Source organism: Scyliorhinus canicula, chromosome 15 (assembly GCF_902713615.1).
Source record: "Scyliorhinus canicula chromosome 15, sScyCan1.1, whole genome shotgun sequence".
Classification (NCBI taxonomy): domain Eukaryota; kingdom Metazoa; phylum Chordata; class Chondrichthyes; order Carcharhiniformes; family Scyliorhinidae; genus Scyliorhinus; species Scyliorhinus canicula.
The window spans coordinates 7,847,181-7,865,875 of record NC_052160.1 but is presented as its reverse complement, the minus strand read 5'-3'; the positions used below and the strand labels follow the sequence as shown (position 1 = coordinate 7,865,875).

Sequence of the window (18,695 nt, the reverse complement as noted above, 5' to 3'; positions counted from 1 at the left end):
ATGCGGTTCAGGTGCCTGGGCCACTCTGGAGGGGCCCCCAGTATGACACTGGGAGCATTGCCCGCATCGTGGTGGCCTGCTACGTCCTCCACAACATCATTCAGCAGAGGGGCGACATGCTGGAGGAGGAGGATGAACATCAGTCCTCGCCCGATGAGGAGGATGCGGAGGAGGGAGAGCATGGAAAGGACATGGGGCTGTGCAATGTGGGCACCAGGGCCACATGGGATGCTCGGATTGCCTCCAGGTTTACCAACTTGGGGGGGCGGGGGGGGGGGGGGGGGGTTTACTGGCCAGGGGCACCGCACCCCACCCCCACACACCCCCGCAGTCAGGGACCACGCTCAGGAGTGCCACGCTCCAGTTGGCTCTGGCAATGGCTGCCTGTAAGAGAGCAGTCCTGTCATGGGCATCGGCCACTGCCAGCACAGATTGCCCCAGACCTTGGACAGGCTGATCCATAGCCAAAACCTTCGCCCCCGTGGCGCCACCTCCTGCTCCTGCCCACAGTTGGACTCTTCCACCTGCGCCTGCAGGTTCTGGATGCTCACCAACAACCCCTCATGTAGTCCGTGGCTCTGTGACTGCATCTCTCCGATCAATGGGACTATCCGTTCCAGAAACCCGCAACCCGTCTGGATGACAATTAGTCTCTGGGGTCAGCCCGTCCTCCAACCGTCCACCTCCTCAGGAGTTCCTGCCTCTACCTGTTCTACTGGAGCATGTGTGTTGTGAGCACCAAAGATTGTCCCAGGAACCTCTTCACTAAAGTGCCCAACCGAGGTGAGTGTTTCTGGGATGGTGGAGAGTGTTGGAGACAGCTGTAACGGAAATCAGTGTCATCCTTGGACTCGGGCTCTGTGATGTCCTGGGTCTCGGGCATATGGGTCCCCTCCACGTCGGTGTCATCATCGCTGCTCGGCACACAAGGGTGTTCAGCCTGTGACTGAGGCTGGGGACGGGGGGCACCAGAAGGACCTGTCCCATCACCAGCAGATTCTGCAGGACACAAGACAAGATGCATGACTAGACCGCGGGCTGGGGGGTGGTGGGGGTGGTGTGAGGGTGGGATGGTGTGGAGGTGGTGTGGGGGGACAGGGTGACACGGGTGTCACGGGGAACCGCAACTAAGCGGGGTCTCACTTCCTTGCCCGAGGCTGATCTCCACCCCGCCGACTTCCCTTTCCTCGGGCCCACCGACCATGTTCAGGGCCCACTGCTCTGCTACGGTGAGGGGCTACAGGTCCGGCTGTCCCCCTCCAATCTTTCCCCACTCCCTATGGTTATGAGCGGACTTCTCCTGGGAGAAAATGCATAGTGTTAGACAGTCCGATACAGGCAGCCCAAGGGTGGGTAACTGGCAGCTTCAGTGGCCAGGGCACCCAGCCACGGCAGCTGGTATGGGTGCCGGCTCGTGGTGCAGGGTGGGTGTTCAGCTGCTCTCCGGGCTAGGAGGGCGGGGGGTAGTGGGGGATTTGATGCGGGGGCACAGTGTTGCTTCCTCTCCCTGGCCGCCCCGAGGAGGTCATGCAGTTTTTTTTAACGGCACTGCAGGCTGGTCCGGACGCTATGGCTGGTGACGCGTACTACCTCTGTCACCTGCCTGCAGGCACGCTGAATAGTGGTGGCTGGCAGCCTCCTTCCCCGGCCCGCCTCTCCTCCCCAGCGTCCAGGAGCTCAGCGACTGTGAGTCTCGGGGCCGCTCTCCTTGCTGCCATCTTGCTGGCTGGGGTGGTGTGTCAAGGTAGGTTGTATGGGTTAACAGTTCCCTATGGGGAATGCAGTGTGTAGATGCGGCTGCAGCTTGTCAGCCTCACGAGTGTCAATCAGGAATCCAGCAAATCCGGTACCATTTCGCATTGGATTCGATTGTGTTCCACGTGGCGCCGGTGCTAGCCCCTTAACGGTCGCTGTGCTCCGAAAGCTAGTGATTTGAAACAAACCTGTTGGACTTTGACTGGTGTTGTAAGACTTCTTATGGTAATAGTAAGTCATATAACCAAAGAACACACCAATAGTTCAGCAGTTATCTTGTATTCCACTTCATTGTTTAATGGTTGTACAGCATCTCCTCTGCAATTCCCTACTGCTGAAATGGATACGATTAAACAATGTGGCTTAAATAAAGAATAACTGTGTTATTCATATCGACAGCTAGATAATAATTAAATGATCTTGAATCTGTCTTACAGTATTCAATAATCTATCTAGCTACACTCTGATCTAATCTCATGCTATCTCTATCGACTCTAAGCTTCTCCTTATGCTATTCCCAGAATTCCCTGAGAGGCTGTCCTAAATACTGAGAAGTAGTAACATCCTCCAGAACATAGACCAGACAGTGCAGAAGGAGGCCATTTGGGGCATCGAGTCTGCACCAACCCACTTAAGCCCTCACTTCCACCTCATCCCCGTAACCCAATAACCCCTCCTAACCTTTTTTGGTCATTAAGGGCAATTTAGCATGGCCAATCCACCTAAGCTGCACGTCTTTGGACTGTGGGAAGAAACCAGACCACCCGGAGGAAACCCACGCGGACACGGGGAGAATGTGCAAACTCTGCACAGACAGTAACCCAGCAGGGAATCGAACCTGGGACCCTGGTGCTGTGAAGTCACAGGGCTAATCACTTGTGCTACCGTGCTCTAGTGTTTGATTTACTCAGAAATGTAATTATTCACCTTTCACTAACCTGACTATACACATATCATTACAGTTGTCGCCGATAGATTTTGTTCCCAAGACCAGAGCTCCTTCTCCTGTGGATTTATTTGCTATCTCACACACATTGCTTTAGAAATATGAAGTTCTCTGATTATGTCACTCATAGGCAGAATGGCCACTGAAAAGGAAAAGCTTTCTATTTATCATAGAGCTGCCAGTAAAAGGATCATGGTAACATAAAAAAACATTCTGTTCCGATTTCTTCCTGGAACCTTTGAAGTAATCTGTTCATTTATATTTGCAGACAGAGGAAGAAGGACCCGTCTCGTTCCAGGGAGTAGCATATGTAAATATGGCTCCTTTATTGTACCCAGGTGTAAAGCGGATTCGAGGAGCATATGCAATACACCCTTACAATGAATATGAAATATTTGAAAAGGTAACTTTGATGTAGTAGTATAATGTGCATTACTTTGGGGAAAGAAATGTCAAGGTAGGTCGTATGGGTTAATAATTCCCTGTACAATGAGCACCCAGTCTCCGTTATGTAGTTGGAAACATTGCAGCCAGAGATAGGAAGATAGAATTCCACACTCCTGGCATTGGGAGTCTCCAGCTCTGCTCCATTTCTTCACACATCAAGGCCTTGCAGAAATCCCACATTAGACAGGATCGGACATATCTGCACCTGGATTATAATCCAGCCTTTCTGATGCACTCTAGCGAGAGTTACAGAAGGATCATGGATATTCAATTCCAGGGGCCAGAATGCCGCGTTGATCAAGGACTTAGTTAATTTGTTTGTTTTCTGCGCTAATCCCTATTTTCATGTGTTCACGTACTGCCCTTTTCCTGAAATGCTGACATTACTCCTATGATTGATGGGAAAAAACTCGCATTATAAAATTTGCATCATAAGCGAAACAAAATACAGCCGCCTAGAAAGTGATCCGTGTAATTTTAGGTGCTACTTGGAACACTTTAATGCAGTGTGAACAAAGCTTGCGCACCTTTCCACCCATCTTACGGGGAAGCACAAATGAGAAATGTCCTTTAACTACGCCCGAAACAGATGCTAGGCTTTGCATATGTGAACAATGGCCTGTTTGTGGAAACCTTCTGTAAGATTGGTTTGCTTTGAGGCCGTTGACTGCTCTCAAGAACCAGTGCTAGGGATCACTTGCAACAAAGAAGGTAAGTAATATTCCTGAATGTGAAACTGGAAGGAGCAGCACATTAAGAGTTGATCATAGAATCATAGAGTTCCTACAGTGCAGAAGGATGTCATTTGGCTCATCGATTCTGCACCGACCCTTCGAATAAGCACTCTACCCATGTCCACCCTGCCCTATCCCCATAAACCCGTAACCTAACCTGCACATCCCTGGACACTGTGTCATTTAACATGGCCAATCCACCTAACCTGCACATCCCTGGACACTGTGTCATTTAGCATGGCCAATCCACCTAACCTGCACATCCCTGGACACTGTGTCATTTAGCATGGCCAATCCACCTAACCTGCACATTCCTGGACACTGTGTCATTTAGCATGGCCAATCCACCTAACCTGCACATCCCTGGACACTGTGTCATTTATCATGGCCAATCCACCTAACCTGCACATCTTTGGACTGTGGCAGGAAACCGGAGCAGCCCGAGGAAACCCATGCAGACACAGGGAGAACGTACAAATCCCACACAGACGGTGACCCAAGGCTGGAATTGAACCCGGCTCCCTGGTGCTCTGTGGCAGAAGTGCTAACCACTGTGCCGCCCTGATCCATGACAGAAACCTGCAATTTTGAATAAACGCCATCCTTGAATTGAGAGACAGCCGACAACAAGTCCAAACTTGGACTCCTCTTCCATTAGCATTGAAATAAAGAGGGCAGCACGGTGGCACAGTGGTTAGCACTGCTGCCTCACGGCGCTGAGGTCCCAGGTTCGATCCCGGCTCTGGGTCACTGTCCGAGTGGAGTTTGCACATTCTCCCCGTGTTTCCGTGGTTTCACCCCCACAACTCAAAAGATGTGCAGGCTAGGTGGATTGGCCACGCTAAATTGCCCCTTAATTGGATAAAATGAATTGGGTACTCTAAAAGAAAAAGCATTGAAATAAAGTCTGAGACACAACATCTGGAGAACCTCGGGGCTCACTGTTCAGGCATAGGAGATATTGGATCCATCACATATAAAAACCTATCTCTGGGCTAGTGACTTTATCAGTGCTCACTTCATATGACAGCTTTACATTGTTAAAGTTTCATTTACATGAGGTTTATGTAGCTTAACATACGTTCTTTGTTTTTCTGTAATCAGTTATGACCCCCCCCCCCCCGACTTAGATGATTGACAAGTAAGAATACCACAGGATTATGGAATGGAAAAAGGAAACACTTTTACTTATATAGTGCCTTTCATGCATTTACAATGTCTCATAGTGCTTCACAGCTAATGATACCTTTCTTTTTTTTAAAATTTAGTGTACCCAATTATTTTTTTTTCCAATTAAGGGGCAATTTAGAGTGCCCAATCCACCTAACCAGCACATCTTTGGGTTGTGGGGGCGAAACCCACGCAAACACGGGGAGAATGTGCAAACTCCACACGGACAGTGACCCAGAGCCGGGATTGAACCTGGGACCTCGGCGCCGTGAGGCAACAGGGCTAACCCACTGCGCCACCGTGCTGCCCTAATGATACCTTTCTGAAGTATAGTTATTGTTGGAAGCATGGAAGTTAGTTTGTGTACAACAAGGTCACACAACCAGCAATGAGGTAACTGACCAGTCAATACATTTTGCTGGAGTTAGTTGAGGGATAAATGTTGGTGAGGATACCTGAAGGAGTCCACTTCTCTTTTTGCCATGGGATCTGTCATAATATCCACTCATGTATATGATGAGATGCAGACAGGCAGTGATTGACACATAGGATGACCAATGAACACACAACACAGAACAACCAATCACCAGTCAGGACACCACCACTATAAAGCACACAGGGCATTAAGACTCCCGCTGTTTTCAGGACCCAGACAGTCAGAGTGCACAAGTCAGTGGACATTATTGCCATGTGGTAGCTAGTAAGTCTGGTCGAGCCAGTAAGAGGTCGTCAGTCGGATTAGTAGAGTGTCAACCCACAGCTGAACATGTACAGCTGTTCATAGTTTAAATAAAACCGTGTTGGATCTTCTCCGGTGTTAGACGTTTGTTTCTAGCTTCCCTGCATCCAGTTGCAGTCAACATCAAACCAACCCGCCAAACACATCAGGATCTTTAAGGTCCATCTGAGAGGACATCTGGGGTATGAGTCATCAGAAAAATGACACTTTCAGCAATGCAGCACTCATTGAGAACTGCAAGATTGAACCCATGACCTTCTGACTTAAAGTAGTGATTGCCTCTACTTAGGTGTCACGCAGGTGTGACACTTTAAACTACATCCTAACTGGTCAGGTGGGCCTATACCAGCTGTGTAAAACTTAGCAAATAATCCAAATAATTAAGCATAATACATCTAACAACACCAGCTAAAAGCTTTCCTCTTTCGAAGCCAATATTGGGAGACTGATGACAAAAATAAGGAAGGCATTTTAGGGTCAGGTGTAAACTACCTAATCCCTTGAACCTGTTCTATAATTTGGTATCATGACTGTTACCTAATTCCATGGGCTGGATTTTATTGGTCGGTGATAGGGGGATTCTGTGAAAGAAAAATCGTTTCCAAAACCAACCGAGTTTATAACTAGGCCTTCCAGCAACAATAATCAGCTCCGGCGGCCCAGTCGGACCTTTGCTCCTCAGTGGGAGGAAGCCCTGCTCTCGAGATTCCAGACAATCTAATTCAGTGTTCTTCAAACTTTTTTTCCGGGGACCCATTTTTACCAACCGGCCAATCTTCGGGACCCAACCCAGCCGACCTTTGCGGCCCACGCATGCCGACCTGAGCGACTCACCATTTTTTCTCACCTTGTTTGCTGCTGACAAAAATGGAGGAAATGGTTTTGGGTCCCTTTGGCCCTCATACACACTCCTCCAATGGAACCTGTTGGATGAAGGTGCAGCCTTCCCGTGTCGGAAAGTATGGAGTCTCCATTTGTCCAAGGTTCTGCATTTTTTTCGGTAAAAATTTTATGAAATAAAACCTCCCCGAACTTGTAAAAAAAAATGAATAAAATAAATGGTAAAAAATTAAATGAATAAAATAAATGAATAAAATTAATTTAAAAACCCTGAACTTGTAAAGCTGCGACCGTTTAAAAAAAATAGTGGCCGCACTGCGAATGCGCGCCCGATCATCGACCACATGCAAATAGTTTTCCGCATGCGCGCCGATGATCGTACGCGCATACGCGATGCGGCTGAATTTTTTTTACATGTTTGCGGCCATTTTAAAGGCCATTTATTAAAAACCAGCTGCTGCGCTGGGATTTGCGCGATTGGGAGCGCTGCGAAGAACAGCTCCGCGACTCTCCCGACACCCACCCGTGGGTCGCGCTCCCTTGTTTGAAGAACACTGATCTAATTGGCCAACATCTCTAGTAATCCCAGCACCGCCAGATTTCAGTAGTGGCCACTGCCAGGACTGCAAGGAGGCACCAGGCTGAAGAGGGCCGGGATTCTCCGACCTTGCGCCAGGTCGGAGAATCCCCGGGGGAGGCGCGAATCCTGCCCTGCCGCCTTGACGCTGGCTGCCCTCCGGCAACGATTTTCGGGGGCCGACGGGATTCCCGCCATGTCGGTCGGGGGCCGTTGACAGCGCCCCCCCCCCCCCCCCGGTGATTCCCCGGGCCCCGATGGGCCGAGTGGCCATAAATCTGTGGCCAGTCCCACCGGCGTGAATTACTGACCTCACACACAGCGGGACCTGGCAGGTAGGTGTGCGGGGGTGGTCCTGGGGGGTGGGGAGGCGCAGGGGGATCCGACCCCAAGGGAGGCCCCCCCACCGTGTCCTGGCCCACGATCGGGGCCAACCGATCTGCGGGCGGGCTGGTTCCGTGGGGGACCTTCTTTCCTCCGAGCCGAGCCCCTATAGGGCTCTGCCATATTGCTCGGGGGGCAGTGCGGAGAAGGGAACCCCTGCGCATGGCGGAAATACGCCGGGCAGTCTGCCCATACGCAGAAATACACGGGCTGTTCCACGCATGTGCGAACTCGCGCCGGCCCTTCGGCACCGGCTGGAGCTGCAACAACTACTCTGGCATCAACCTAGCCCCTGGGAAATTGGAGAATTCCTCACTTCCGGGGCTGTTGGCAACGGAGTGGTTGGCGCCGGTTTTCCCGCTGGCCCATATTTCTATATTCCTATAGCCCCATTTTCGGAGAATCCTGCCCATGGTCACTGGAGAGAGATAAACCTGATGTTTTGAATGGGGAGGGATCAGGGAGCTAAGGGGTGGGTGGGTGTGAGAGAGGGTTGGAACGGCGGGTTTTTGATTCCAGGTGGGGCAGAACAAAGGGGAGTAATGATCTCATGGGGCACCCCCACCCAAATTGTCCGCTTGCTTCCTACCCTTTCACAAAATTGTATAAGAAACAGTTTTTCCACTCTAAAAGGCATTATCTGGGCATAGGTATCCACTTAGGTTCTCAATACTGGCTGTTGGGTGCCTTACCCATAGGGGGTGGGCAGGAAAGCGGTGGGATAGCCACCTGACATATTTTACATGCCCCCACCCTACTGAAAACACGTGTGGCATAGGGGTGGGGCGTAAAATCCAGTTCCATGTATCTGCCTTGCCACACATTCCAAATACCTTTGGCTCACCGACCTGAGTTTCAAATTTAACAATGATCCAGCATCAGTTGCAGTTTGTGGAAGAGAACTCCAAACCTCTATCAACCTGTCACATTGGGGAAAGGATATCATGTGTGATACAGACACCACAGGAGGAAAGAAACACTGGACAAATGAATATGGGAAGGAAATTAATGCTACCACCTCCAATTTAAATCCGTTAGCAAAATAATGCTGATCGTTTCAGTTAACCTTCAGAAAATGCTGAAGTTCAAGAAAAGATCTCTTGCATCACATTATAATTATACTCCCTGGTGACTTTGTTGTTAATGTTTTTAATGTACGATTCAGACAAAGCGTAAGAACCGGGATGCTTCTGGCGTTGCAACTGGATTGAAGGGTCCGTCCGCACATCCCAGAAACGCCATTAATAAGGTGAAGGAAGAGAAAGGAACAAAGGAAGTATTTAAGAAGGTATGACTTCTCTTGTTACCTAATCTTGTATTGCTCTCACAAGACAATGTTTCATTAGAGCTGTAACGGCTCAAAGGTATCAATGCTCTGAAGAAAAGTCATTCGGACGCGAAACGTTAACTTTGTTTCTTTCTTCACAGATGCTGCCAGACCCGCTGAGCTTTTCCAGCATTTCCTGTTTACGTTGCAAAACTATCAAAGTTGTTTGTTAGCCTCATTCAGTCAATAAAGCTACTTATCATCCTTACGGTTATTCCCCTGATAGTGCAGTGTTAGAGTTATTTGTCTTCCCTGTAAGTAGTTTGTAAGGGATTTAGTGCTGGTCTGTTCTCATTGTTGGAGTCCTTTTAAGAGCTTGGATCTGCTGTCATCTCTCTCTCAGTTGAGTTAAGGAACATCAAGGTGCAAAAAACATTCGTAGGGATGGTATGCACGATACCAAACTGCAGTGGTAATGTTGGGAATAGCATTAGACAGGAAATCAGAGATGCATGTGGCAAAGGAACATTTGTGATTGTGGGTGGCTTTAATCGGCATATAGATTGGCTGACTCAAATTAGTCACAGTACAATAGAGGAGGAATTTATGACGTATATGGAATGGTTTTCTGGAACAGTATGTTAAGGAACCAACAAGAGAACATGCCATCCTGGACTGGGTGTTGTGCAATGAGAATGGATTAGTTGCAATCTAGTTGTCATCTAGTTGTACGAGAACCCTTGGGAAGAATGACCATAATATGGTAGAATTCTTTATCAAGATTAATAGTGAGGTAGTTGCTTCTGAGACCAGGGTCCTAATAATAATAATAATCTTTATTAGTGTCACAAGTAGGCTTACATTAACGCTGCAATGAAGTTACTGTGAAAATCCCCTAGTCATCATACTGCGCCTGTTCAGGTACATTGAGGGAGAATTCAAAATGTCCAAATCACCTAAGAAGCACGTCTTGTGGGAGGAAACCGGAGCACCCGGAGGAAACCCACGCAGACACGGGGAGAAATTGCAGACTCCACACAGACAGTGACCCAAGCTGGGATTTGAACCAGGGTCCCTGGCACTGTGGAGCAACAGTGCTAACCACTGTGCGTGGTTTGGGAGAAATCAATAGGATTGAAGGCGGACAAATCTCCAGGGCCTGATAATCTTCCAGAGTACTTAAGGAAGTGGCCGGAGAAATAGTCGATCCATTGGTGGTCATTTTCCAAAATCTTTGGACTCGGGAATGGTTCCTACAGATTGGAGAGGAGTGAATGTATCCCCGCTATTCATTAAGGGAGGTAGACAGAAAACAGGGAACTATAGACCAATGAGCCTAAAGTCGGGAAGTTGCTAGAGTCCATTATCGCAGATTTCATAGCACAGAATTTGGAACGCAGTGGTGTAATCAGACAAATGGATTTATGAAAGGAAAATCATTCCCGTACCAGCCTCCCCGGACAGGCGCCGGAATGTGGCGACTAGGGGCTTTTCACAGTAACTTCATTGAAGCCTACTCGTGACAATAAGAGATTTTCATTTCATGCTTGACAAATCTACTGGAATTCTTTGAACATGTAATTAGTAGAGTTGCCCAGGGAGAACTGGTGGATGTGGTTTATTTAGACGTTCAGAAGGCTTTCGACAAGGTCTCACATAACAAATTAATATGTAAAGTTAAAGCGTATGGGATTGCAGGTAGTGTCTTGAGATGGATAGAAAGCTGCTCAGCAGACAGGAAGCAAAAAGTTGGAATAAATGTTTTTTTTCTGATTGGCAGGCAGTGACTAGTGGGGTACCACAGTCCTCGGACCCCTACAGTTCACATTATATATTGATGATTTGGACGAGGGAACTAAATGTATTATCTCCAAATTTGCAGATGATACAAAGCTGGGTGGGAGTGTGAGCTGTGAGGAGGATGCAGAGATGTTTCAGTGAGATTTGGACAAGTTGAGTGAGTGGGCATATGCATGGCAGATGCATTATAATGTGGATAAATGTGAGGTTAGCAAAAACTAGGAAGGCCGATTATTATTTGAATGGGTGTAAATTGAGAGAGGTGGGTACTCTGAGAGACCTTAGTGTCCTCATGCATCAGTCCCTGAAAGTAAGCGCGCAGGTACAGCAGGCAGTAAAGAAGGCAAATGGTAGGTTGGCCTTCATAACGAGAGGATTTGAGTATAGGGGTGTTTTACTGCAATTATATAGGGAATTGGTGAGGCCACACCTGGAGTATTGTGAGCAGTTTTGGTGTCGTTATCTGAGGAAGGATGTTCTTGCTATGGAGGGAGAGCAGCGAAGGTTTACCGAGCTGATTTCCTGGCATGGTTGGACTGTCATATGAGGATAGATTAAATTGGTTAGGATTATATTCATTGGAGTTTAGAAGAACATAGAAATTTACAACATTCTAACAGGATTAGACAAGGTAGATTATGAAAGAATGTTCCCGATGGTGGGGGAGGGGGGGGGTCCAGAAATAGGGGTCATAGTTTGAGGATAAGGGGTTAACCTTTTAGGACTGAGGTGAGGAGAAATTTCTTCAGCCAGAGAGTGGGGAATCTGTGGAATTCGCTACCAGAGAAAGTAGTTGAGGCCAAACCGTTGTGTAATTTCAACAAGGAATTAGAGAAAGCTCATGGGGCTAAAGCGATATAGGGGAAGTATTGAACTTGATGATCAGCCATGATCATAACGAATGGCGGTGTAGGCGTGAAAGGCCAAATGGCCTCCTCCCGCTTCTATTTTTTATGTTTCTATGTGACAGATTGCAAATTTGTGGCACAGCCAGAGACTCTTCGGCCCATTGAGTCTATGCCAGCCGAAAAAGAATCATCCAGCCTAAATCCACCTCGTATCATAGATCTCTACAGTGCAGAAGGAAGCCATTCAGCTCGTCGAGCCTCCACCAACCCTTCGAAAGACTATATTACCTAGGCCCAATCCCTCCCCTATTCCTGCAACCCCACCCTAAGGGGCAATTTAGCATGACTAAACCACCTAACCTGCACATCTTTGGACTGTGGGAGGAAACTGGAGTACCCAGAGGAGACCCACGCAGACACAGGGAGAACGTGCAAACTCCACACAGACAGTTACCCGAGGTCAGAATCGAATCGGGCCCCTGGTGCTTTGGGGTAACAGTGCTAACCATTGTTCCACCGTGCCACCTCAGCTCTTGACCCACAATTCTGTAGATTACTGCAATAGAGGGCGAGATTCTCCCAAAACGGGAGAAATCGTAAAGCTGCCGTAAAACCCGGGCGGGTTTTACGGCAGCGCGCCCCTTCCCGACGGGGGACCGATTCTGGTCCCCGGTCGGGGCTAGCAGCCCGACGCCGTAGGCTCCGGCAAGACGGGCTTAACGAAAATCGTTAAGCCCGCTTACCGGAGTTAGCGCCGGCTGACGCGTCATATGACGTCAGCCGCACATGCGCAGTTTGGAAGACTCCAACCCGCGCATGCGCGGGTGACGACATCGCGTTTTTGCGCGAAACCCGCGCATGCGCGGGCCGGGTTGCCCCTCAGCCGCCCCGCGAATGGATACAGCGGGGCGGCGGAAGGACAAGTAGTGCGCGGGCATCGGGCCTGCTGCCCGCGATCGGTGCCCACCGATCGCGGGCCCATGGCACCCTTGGCACGGCCGTGGTACTGCCGTGCCAATCGGTGCCATGGTTATAAAAGCGAGTTGGTGACGCCGTTTTTACGAACGGCAAGACCAGGTGTGTTTGCCGTTCGTGAAAACGGCGGAAAGGGCTGGGACTTCGGCCCATCTAACAGCTGTGAATCGCTGTCGGCCGTAAAAAAACGGCGGCAGCGATTCGGGTCGGGACTTCGGCGGGGGGGTGGGAGAATAGCGGGAGGGCGGGAAAAATGTCGGGAAGGCCCTCCTGCTATTCTCCCACCCGTCGTGGGGGGCGGAGAATTTCGCCCAGAGTGTTTCCAAGGTTTTTTTTACGTGCAATAAAGATTTCAGCTTTAACCACCCTTTCAGTCAGTGAGTTCCGGGCACCCATCACACTCTGGCTGAAAACAATTCCCCAGCTTCCCTCTAATCTCTCTGCTACTGACTTTACCTCTAAGCTCCTTGGTTAACAACTACTCTGCAAAGGGAGATGGGTCCTCTCTTTCCACGGTAACTAGCCCCTTCATAATTTTGTCCACCTCAATTAAATCATCCCTTCGCCTCTCTGTTCCAAAGAAAATACCTTCAGCCTATCCAGACTTTTCTCATAGCTTAAAATCTCTGGCAACACCTTTGTAAATCTCTTCTGTATCCTCTCTGGTGCGATCAAGTAATGTGGTGACCAGATTCCGTGTAGTTCTTTAACTGTGGCCTAGGCCATGTTTTATACAGCAGTGGGGTAACCTTCTGCTATCGGGCTGCCATTTTGAGCAGGTGGCCCGATAGCGTGATCCGGTGCCGGGTCCCCAACCCCCTCTCATTGCAATTCCGGCCCCCACCACTGCGGGATTTGCTGGGTCCCCAGCCCGTGAATAGGATGCAAATGGGTCCATTTGACCTATTAGCAACCACCCGCTGGAGTGCTGCACGGTCCTCGATACCACCTCCAGAGGGGGACTGGAGCATTGTAGGCCGATTTTTTTTTCCCTGACGTTGTATTCTCTGACACATCAGAAACTCCGTTACTGGTGGCAGGTGGCAGAGAATCCAGCCGTATATTGTTACAACACCCTGGGCTAGTGCGCGGCCAATTCCAGCCCCCCCTTGACCCGGAGTTGCAACACAATTGAATTGTCAAATAATCCTGAGAAAAATACCCAAAGTCTTTGGCCCTTCGCTGCCCAATAATTACAGTCATCAGGTTTGTAAATTTAAACACAATTACTTTTTATTCATAACACGAACTACAATGAAATACACAGCAAATATAATTGGTTAACTATCAATTCATTCCTAATCGCCACTTTAACCTGCCTCCACTCTCTCTACACACACACATACACAAGACAAACAAACACAGAGGGGAAGAGAGGGGTAAAAGTAATAAGTAAAAATAAAAGATCCCGGATCTGGGGCTCCTGGCAAAGAGGAAGGAGCTGCAGGTGAGGTTTGACCTGCTTTCCACCGGGAAAGGGGTGTGTCAGCTGAGAAGGGTGATGGACTGTCTATGAGTACGGGGAGAAGGCAGCTCCTATGTTGGCAGGTCAGCTTCATTGGCAGGCCACAGTGAGGGAGATAGTTTGGAATCGGACAGGGGAGATGGCATTGGTCCTGGACCGGATTAACAAGATGTTTCAGGAGTTCTATAGGGACTTGTACAAGTTGGAGCCACCAGAGGATGAGCGGGGATGAGGGAAGTTTTTGGGGGAGGGTTAGAGTGCCCAAGGTTGGGTGAAGTGGAGAAGGCGGGGCTGGAGGAGCCGGTGGTGGTAGGGGAAGTGAAGGCTGCAATCGGGAAGATGCAGGCGGGGAAGGCGATGGAGCCAGACGGATTCGGGTTGAATTTTACAATAAATTGAAGGAAAAACTGGCACCATTGCTGGTGGACATGGTCAGCGGGGTCTTGCCGAAAACGCTGGAACAGGCCACCATCTTTTTGCTGCTTAAGAAGGATAAAGCCCGGTGGAGTGTGGGTTGGATAGGCTCATATCCACATCCTGAATGTGGATGCCAAACTATTGGCGAAAGTTGGAGGTGTGCCTTCCGAGGGTGCTTGGGGTGGGGTTGGGCATCCCAAATCTGATGTACTATTATCGGCAGGGAATGCAGCGAAGGTTCAGGGATGGAAAAGTGAGTCGGGGTGTTTGTGGATAAAGATTGAGGCAGACTCATGTAGGGGGTCAGGGTTGTGGGCGCTGGCGACGTGGCGACTCCCATTAGCCCCAGGGAAGTAATCCAGGAGTGGTGGCCGCGCTGGGGATTTGGAGGCAGTTTCTAAAGCATTTTAGGTTGGGAGGGGAGTTGCTAATAAGGGGAAATCACAGATTTAAGCCAGGGAGGGTGAATGCGAGGTTCCAGGGATGGGAGGAGAGGGGGAATCAGGAAGAGGAAGGATTTGTTTCTGGGAGGGCTGTTTGCAAGCTTGGAGGAGCTGAGTGAGAAGTTTGGGTTGGCGCGGTTGGGGAGAGTTTTCGATACATACAGGTGCGGGACTTTGCAAGGAAGGTCTACCCGACCTCCCCGATAGCGCACACCTCTTCGTTGTTGGAGGGGGTGCTGTCAGCGGGGCGGTTGGAGAGGGGATCATCACAGCGATTTATGGGAGGATTTTGGAAACTGGAAAGGTTTTGGAGGGTGGTTGGCGGCACCTTTCCAAGGGTTTTGCATTTAGCTATGGAGCTCTGTCCCCCAGAAGCCATATTCGGGGTACGGACCGGCCGGAGTTGCAGACGGTTGCGGGGGCCGATGTCTTCGCCTCGCTGATCGCTCGCAGGCGGGTCTTGTTGGGGTGAATGTCAGCTTCTCCACCCTGTGCCTCAGCGTGGCGGGGTGACCTGCTGGAGTTCTTAGCCCTGGTGAGGGTTACATTTACTCTAAGTACGGGGGAGGGGGGGGGGGGTGATGAGTTCAAAAGTTGGAGTTTGTTTTATCCGCATTTTGAAGAGTTGGTTGCCATGGACTGCTGAGGGAGGGGGGGGGGGGGGGGGAGCGCTATGAGGGATTTAATGTGTGGGTGGGTTTATTATGGTTGTAAAATGTGAAATGTTGAAAATTTTGAATTAAAATACTTTTAAATAAAGTAAAAGTCTTTATTTTAGATGGTTGTTTCTAGCACACTTTCCTTCAAACCAGACTTTCAGTTCGAGATTTCTGTTCCCAGTCTGTAATGGTTTTCACTGTAGATTCATTCAGGTCTCTGAAGTTTCAGAAATACAGCAGCCTTTCTGGAGAAAACACAAGGGAGAGAGAGAGAGAGAGAGAGAGCAGGTCCTTTCCCCTGAGTGTCCAGGATTCAAACTGAGCTCATTGCCTCTCTGAAAATCATTCCACTCGAGTCGGACCCAATCACCACCTGTTACCGGGTAGAACGCAGCCAATTCATTGGCCACCAGGCAACCAATCGCGCCAAGTCCAACCCCATCTCTCGGGTGCCACAAAGTCTGAGTATTGCTGTCCAAAGCTAGCAGAGTGTTCTCTGTTGTAACTTTCAAGTTCCCTGTTTCCCCTGCTCTACTTACAGATATAAGTGCATTTAGCATCCATGGATCAAAATGATAACAACAAAAGTAAAGAAATGGGAAATAAGGGAATCAACAGGAAGGATCCTTACAATAAATATATAAATATGCAAGCACATGAATTGACCAAAACCCTTTGTTTCCTGTCACAAAGCCAATTCTGGATCCAACCTGCCACTCGCCCTTGGATCTCGTGGGGCATTAAAATAAAAAAAAGACAAAATGCACTATGAAGAACTTCATCACAGATTAAGCTTTCCTTTACACCCACTCAGAAGACTGAGGAGATTGCACAAATTTGTCCTAAACAGTAAGAAAATCATACCAATTTACACGTATTGACTAAATTTCATTATTGGAATGAAGTTATTACACTTCAGTTTAGAAGCCTCAAAGGTTTGGCATCCATACCAGCAGCGTTTGGTGTATCCTAGAAGTTCCAGATGTTATCTTTATCTAAAGATGGGACTTTGAACCATAGTTTTCTGATGGTGCCACCTGAAGATACCCAAACCACAAAGAAAATCTCATTCGGATTTGAAGACACCTTATATTATAAATTGAGACTAAATTTGAACTCCCATCGAAGGTTATTCTCAGGACAAGATTCAGATTTGGACTTTGTCAGCATTTGTGATATTTAATTAAACAAAATATTTTAGACGATGAAGATCGTCGTCTGTTTTTTCTGATGCAGCTACCAAGACAAGAAGCAAGACCCTGCCATTTATTTAGAGGATAAAATGTGATTATTGGCGCCGATAAGCTCGGCGGACTGGTTTTGCTTCTTTTTGGCGCATTGTCTTCTGATCCAAAAGATTGCATTTCACCGCCTGTTTAATGTTTAATTTTTTTTTGCCTTCCTTTAGAACTCGGTAACTTTGAAGTCAGCTATCACGGATCATTTGTTCGATTCAGATGTGCCATTTGTAGCTAACGCAGAGGGAGAGGTACGTTTATTAAAATGGTGCGGTTTTGTATTGAGATGCAGCTGCCTTTGAAATTGTGCAGGAGTTTCCCTTTGCCTGACTTCTTCTCCCAGTCATTCTGCCAGTCTCATGTTCATTACTATCCAAGCTCCACGTTAACTTCTCCACTGAGATCTCGCCTCTCTTGTTCCTTTACCTCGGCATGGAGCAATTCTTCATACAAATGCCCTGGTCGAAGCACTACTGGAGATCACAGAAATGAAGGTAATCGTACAGGTATTTGAACAATAGGGTAAGAACATTAAATATGACGCATTGAGGAAGTGAGAAGCAATGCAGGTTAATGTAACCAGGATGGTGAGTGCGTGGAAGATTCTGGATAGAATATAAGTTGCAGAATTTTGGATGAGCTGAAATCTACAGAGGGTGGAACCTGGAAGCACAATTAGGAAGCTATTAGAGTAATTGGACTGGATTCTCCGGTCGGCGATGCCGAAATCGCGTTTGGCGATCGCCCAGAAAATCACAGTTCCTGATGAAATCGGGGGGCTGCGCTGCTTTCGCAATGCTCCGCCCCCTTCAAAGCCATGTATCGACGGCCTCAGGACATTGCCTGAGGCCCGACCCCGATGCTCCGTCCCCCGACCGGCCGAGTTCCCGACGGTGTTGGTCGCCTGTGGTCTCATCCGTTGGGAACGAGGCATGGCGGCTGCGGCTTCAGTGCAGCGCCGGCACAGTCAGGGGAGGGCCGATCCGCGGGCCGAGGGGAATTTATCAGGGGCGGGGCACTGTGAGGGGATGATCCAGGGCTCTCAAGCCGGCCACAAGGGGGGCACTATTTTGCGCGCCAGGTCCGCAAGCGGCCTCCGCCATATAGCACGGCGCGACCGCTGCAGGCCGCCACCGTGCACATGCGCAGTCACGTACCCGGCAATTCTCCGGGCATTCTCTACGCTGCCAGCATGCTGGCCCCCAGCAAAACAGGGAATCGGTGGCCGTTTTACACCATTTTTTCTGAATGTCCAATTCACCTAACAGCACATCTTTCTGGACTTGTGGGAGGAAACTGGAGCACCCGGAGGAAACCCATGCAGACACGGGAGAACGTGCAGACTCCGCACATGAACAGAGTTAGCATGCAGGGACAGCAAACAATTAGGAAGGCAAATGGCATGTTGGCTTTCATTGCAGGAGATTTTTTATTTTATTTATTCGTTCATGGGATGTGGGTGTCACTGTCAATGCCAGCATTTGTTGCCCATCGCGAATTGCCCTTGAACTGATTGGCTTGCCCAGCCATTGCAAAGCGGGTAGTTAAGAGCCAATCATATTGCTGCGGGTCTGGAGTCATATGTCAACCAGACAAGATAAGGATGGCATATTTCCTTCCTTAAAGGACATTAGTGAACCAGATGTTTTTTTGCGACAGTCAGTGATGCAGTAGTTGACATGGTCTCAATTACTTTATTAATTAAATTCAAATTCCTTCATCAGCTGCGGTGGGATTTGAACCCATGCCCCCTGGGTTTCTGGATCACTAGTCCAGTGAAATTACCGCAGTGCCACAGTCTCAGAAATACCGAGTTATTCACTGTTCCAACTTCTCCCATCGGGCAGGAGATACGAAAGTCTGAGAACGCGCACTAACAGTTTCAGAAACAGCTTCTTCCCCTCTGTTATCAGACTCCTGAATGACCCTCTTATGGACTGATCTCATCTCTTCACACATCTCTATTGAGTAGGACTCACTCCGTATTCTCA

General features: G+C 48.9%; 1 protein-coding gene across 2 annotated transcripts in view; it reads left to right on the top strand.

Moving 5' to 3' along the window:
• Window positions 1-18,695, top strand: part of cfap70 (cilia and flagella associated protein 70) — a 126,767-nt gene that overhangs the window by 32,522 nt on the left and 75,550 nt on the right. For both annotated transcript variants that reach the window (XM_038820691.1, XM_038820692.1), the window contains 3 exons: window positions 2,970-3,104; window positions 8,758-8,880; window positions 16,875-16,955. In XM_038820691.1, the coding sequence (XP_038676619.1) occupies window positions 2,970-3,104; window positions 8,758-8,880; window positions 16,875-16,955 (339 nt within the window). The remainder of the gene's footprint in view (window positions 1-2,969; window positions 3,105-8,757; window positions 8,881-16,874; window positions 16,956-18,695) is intronic.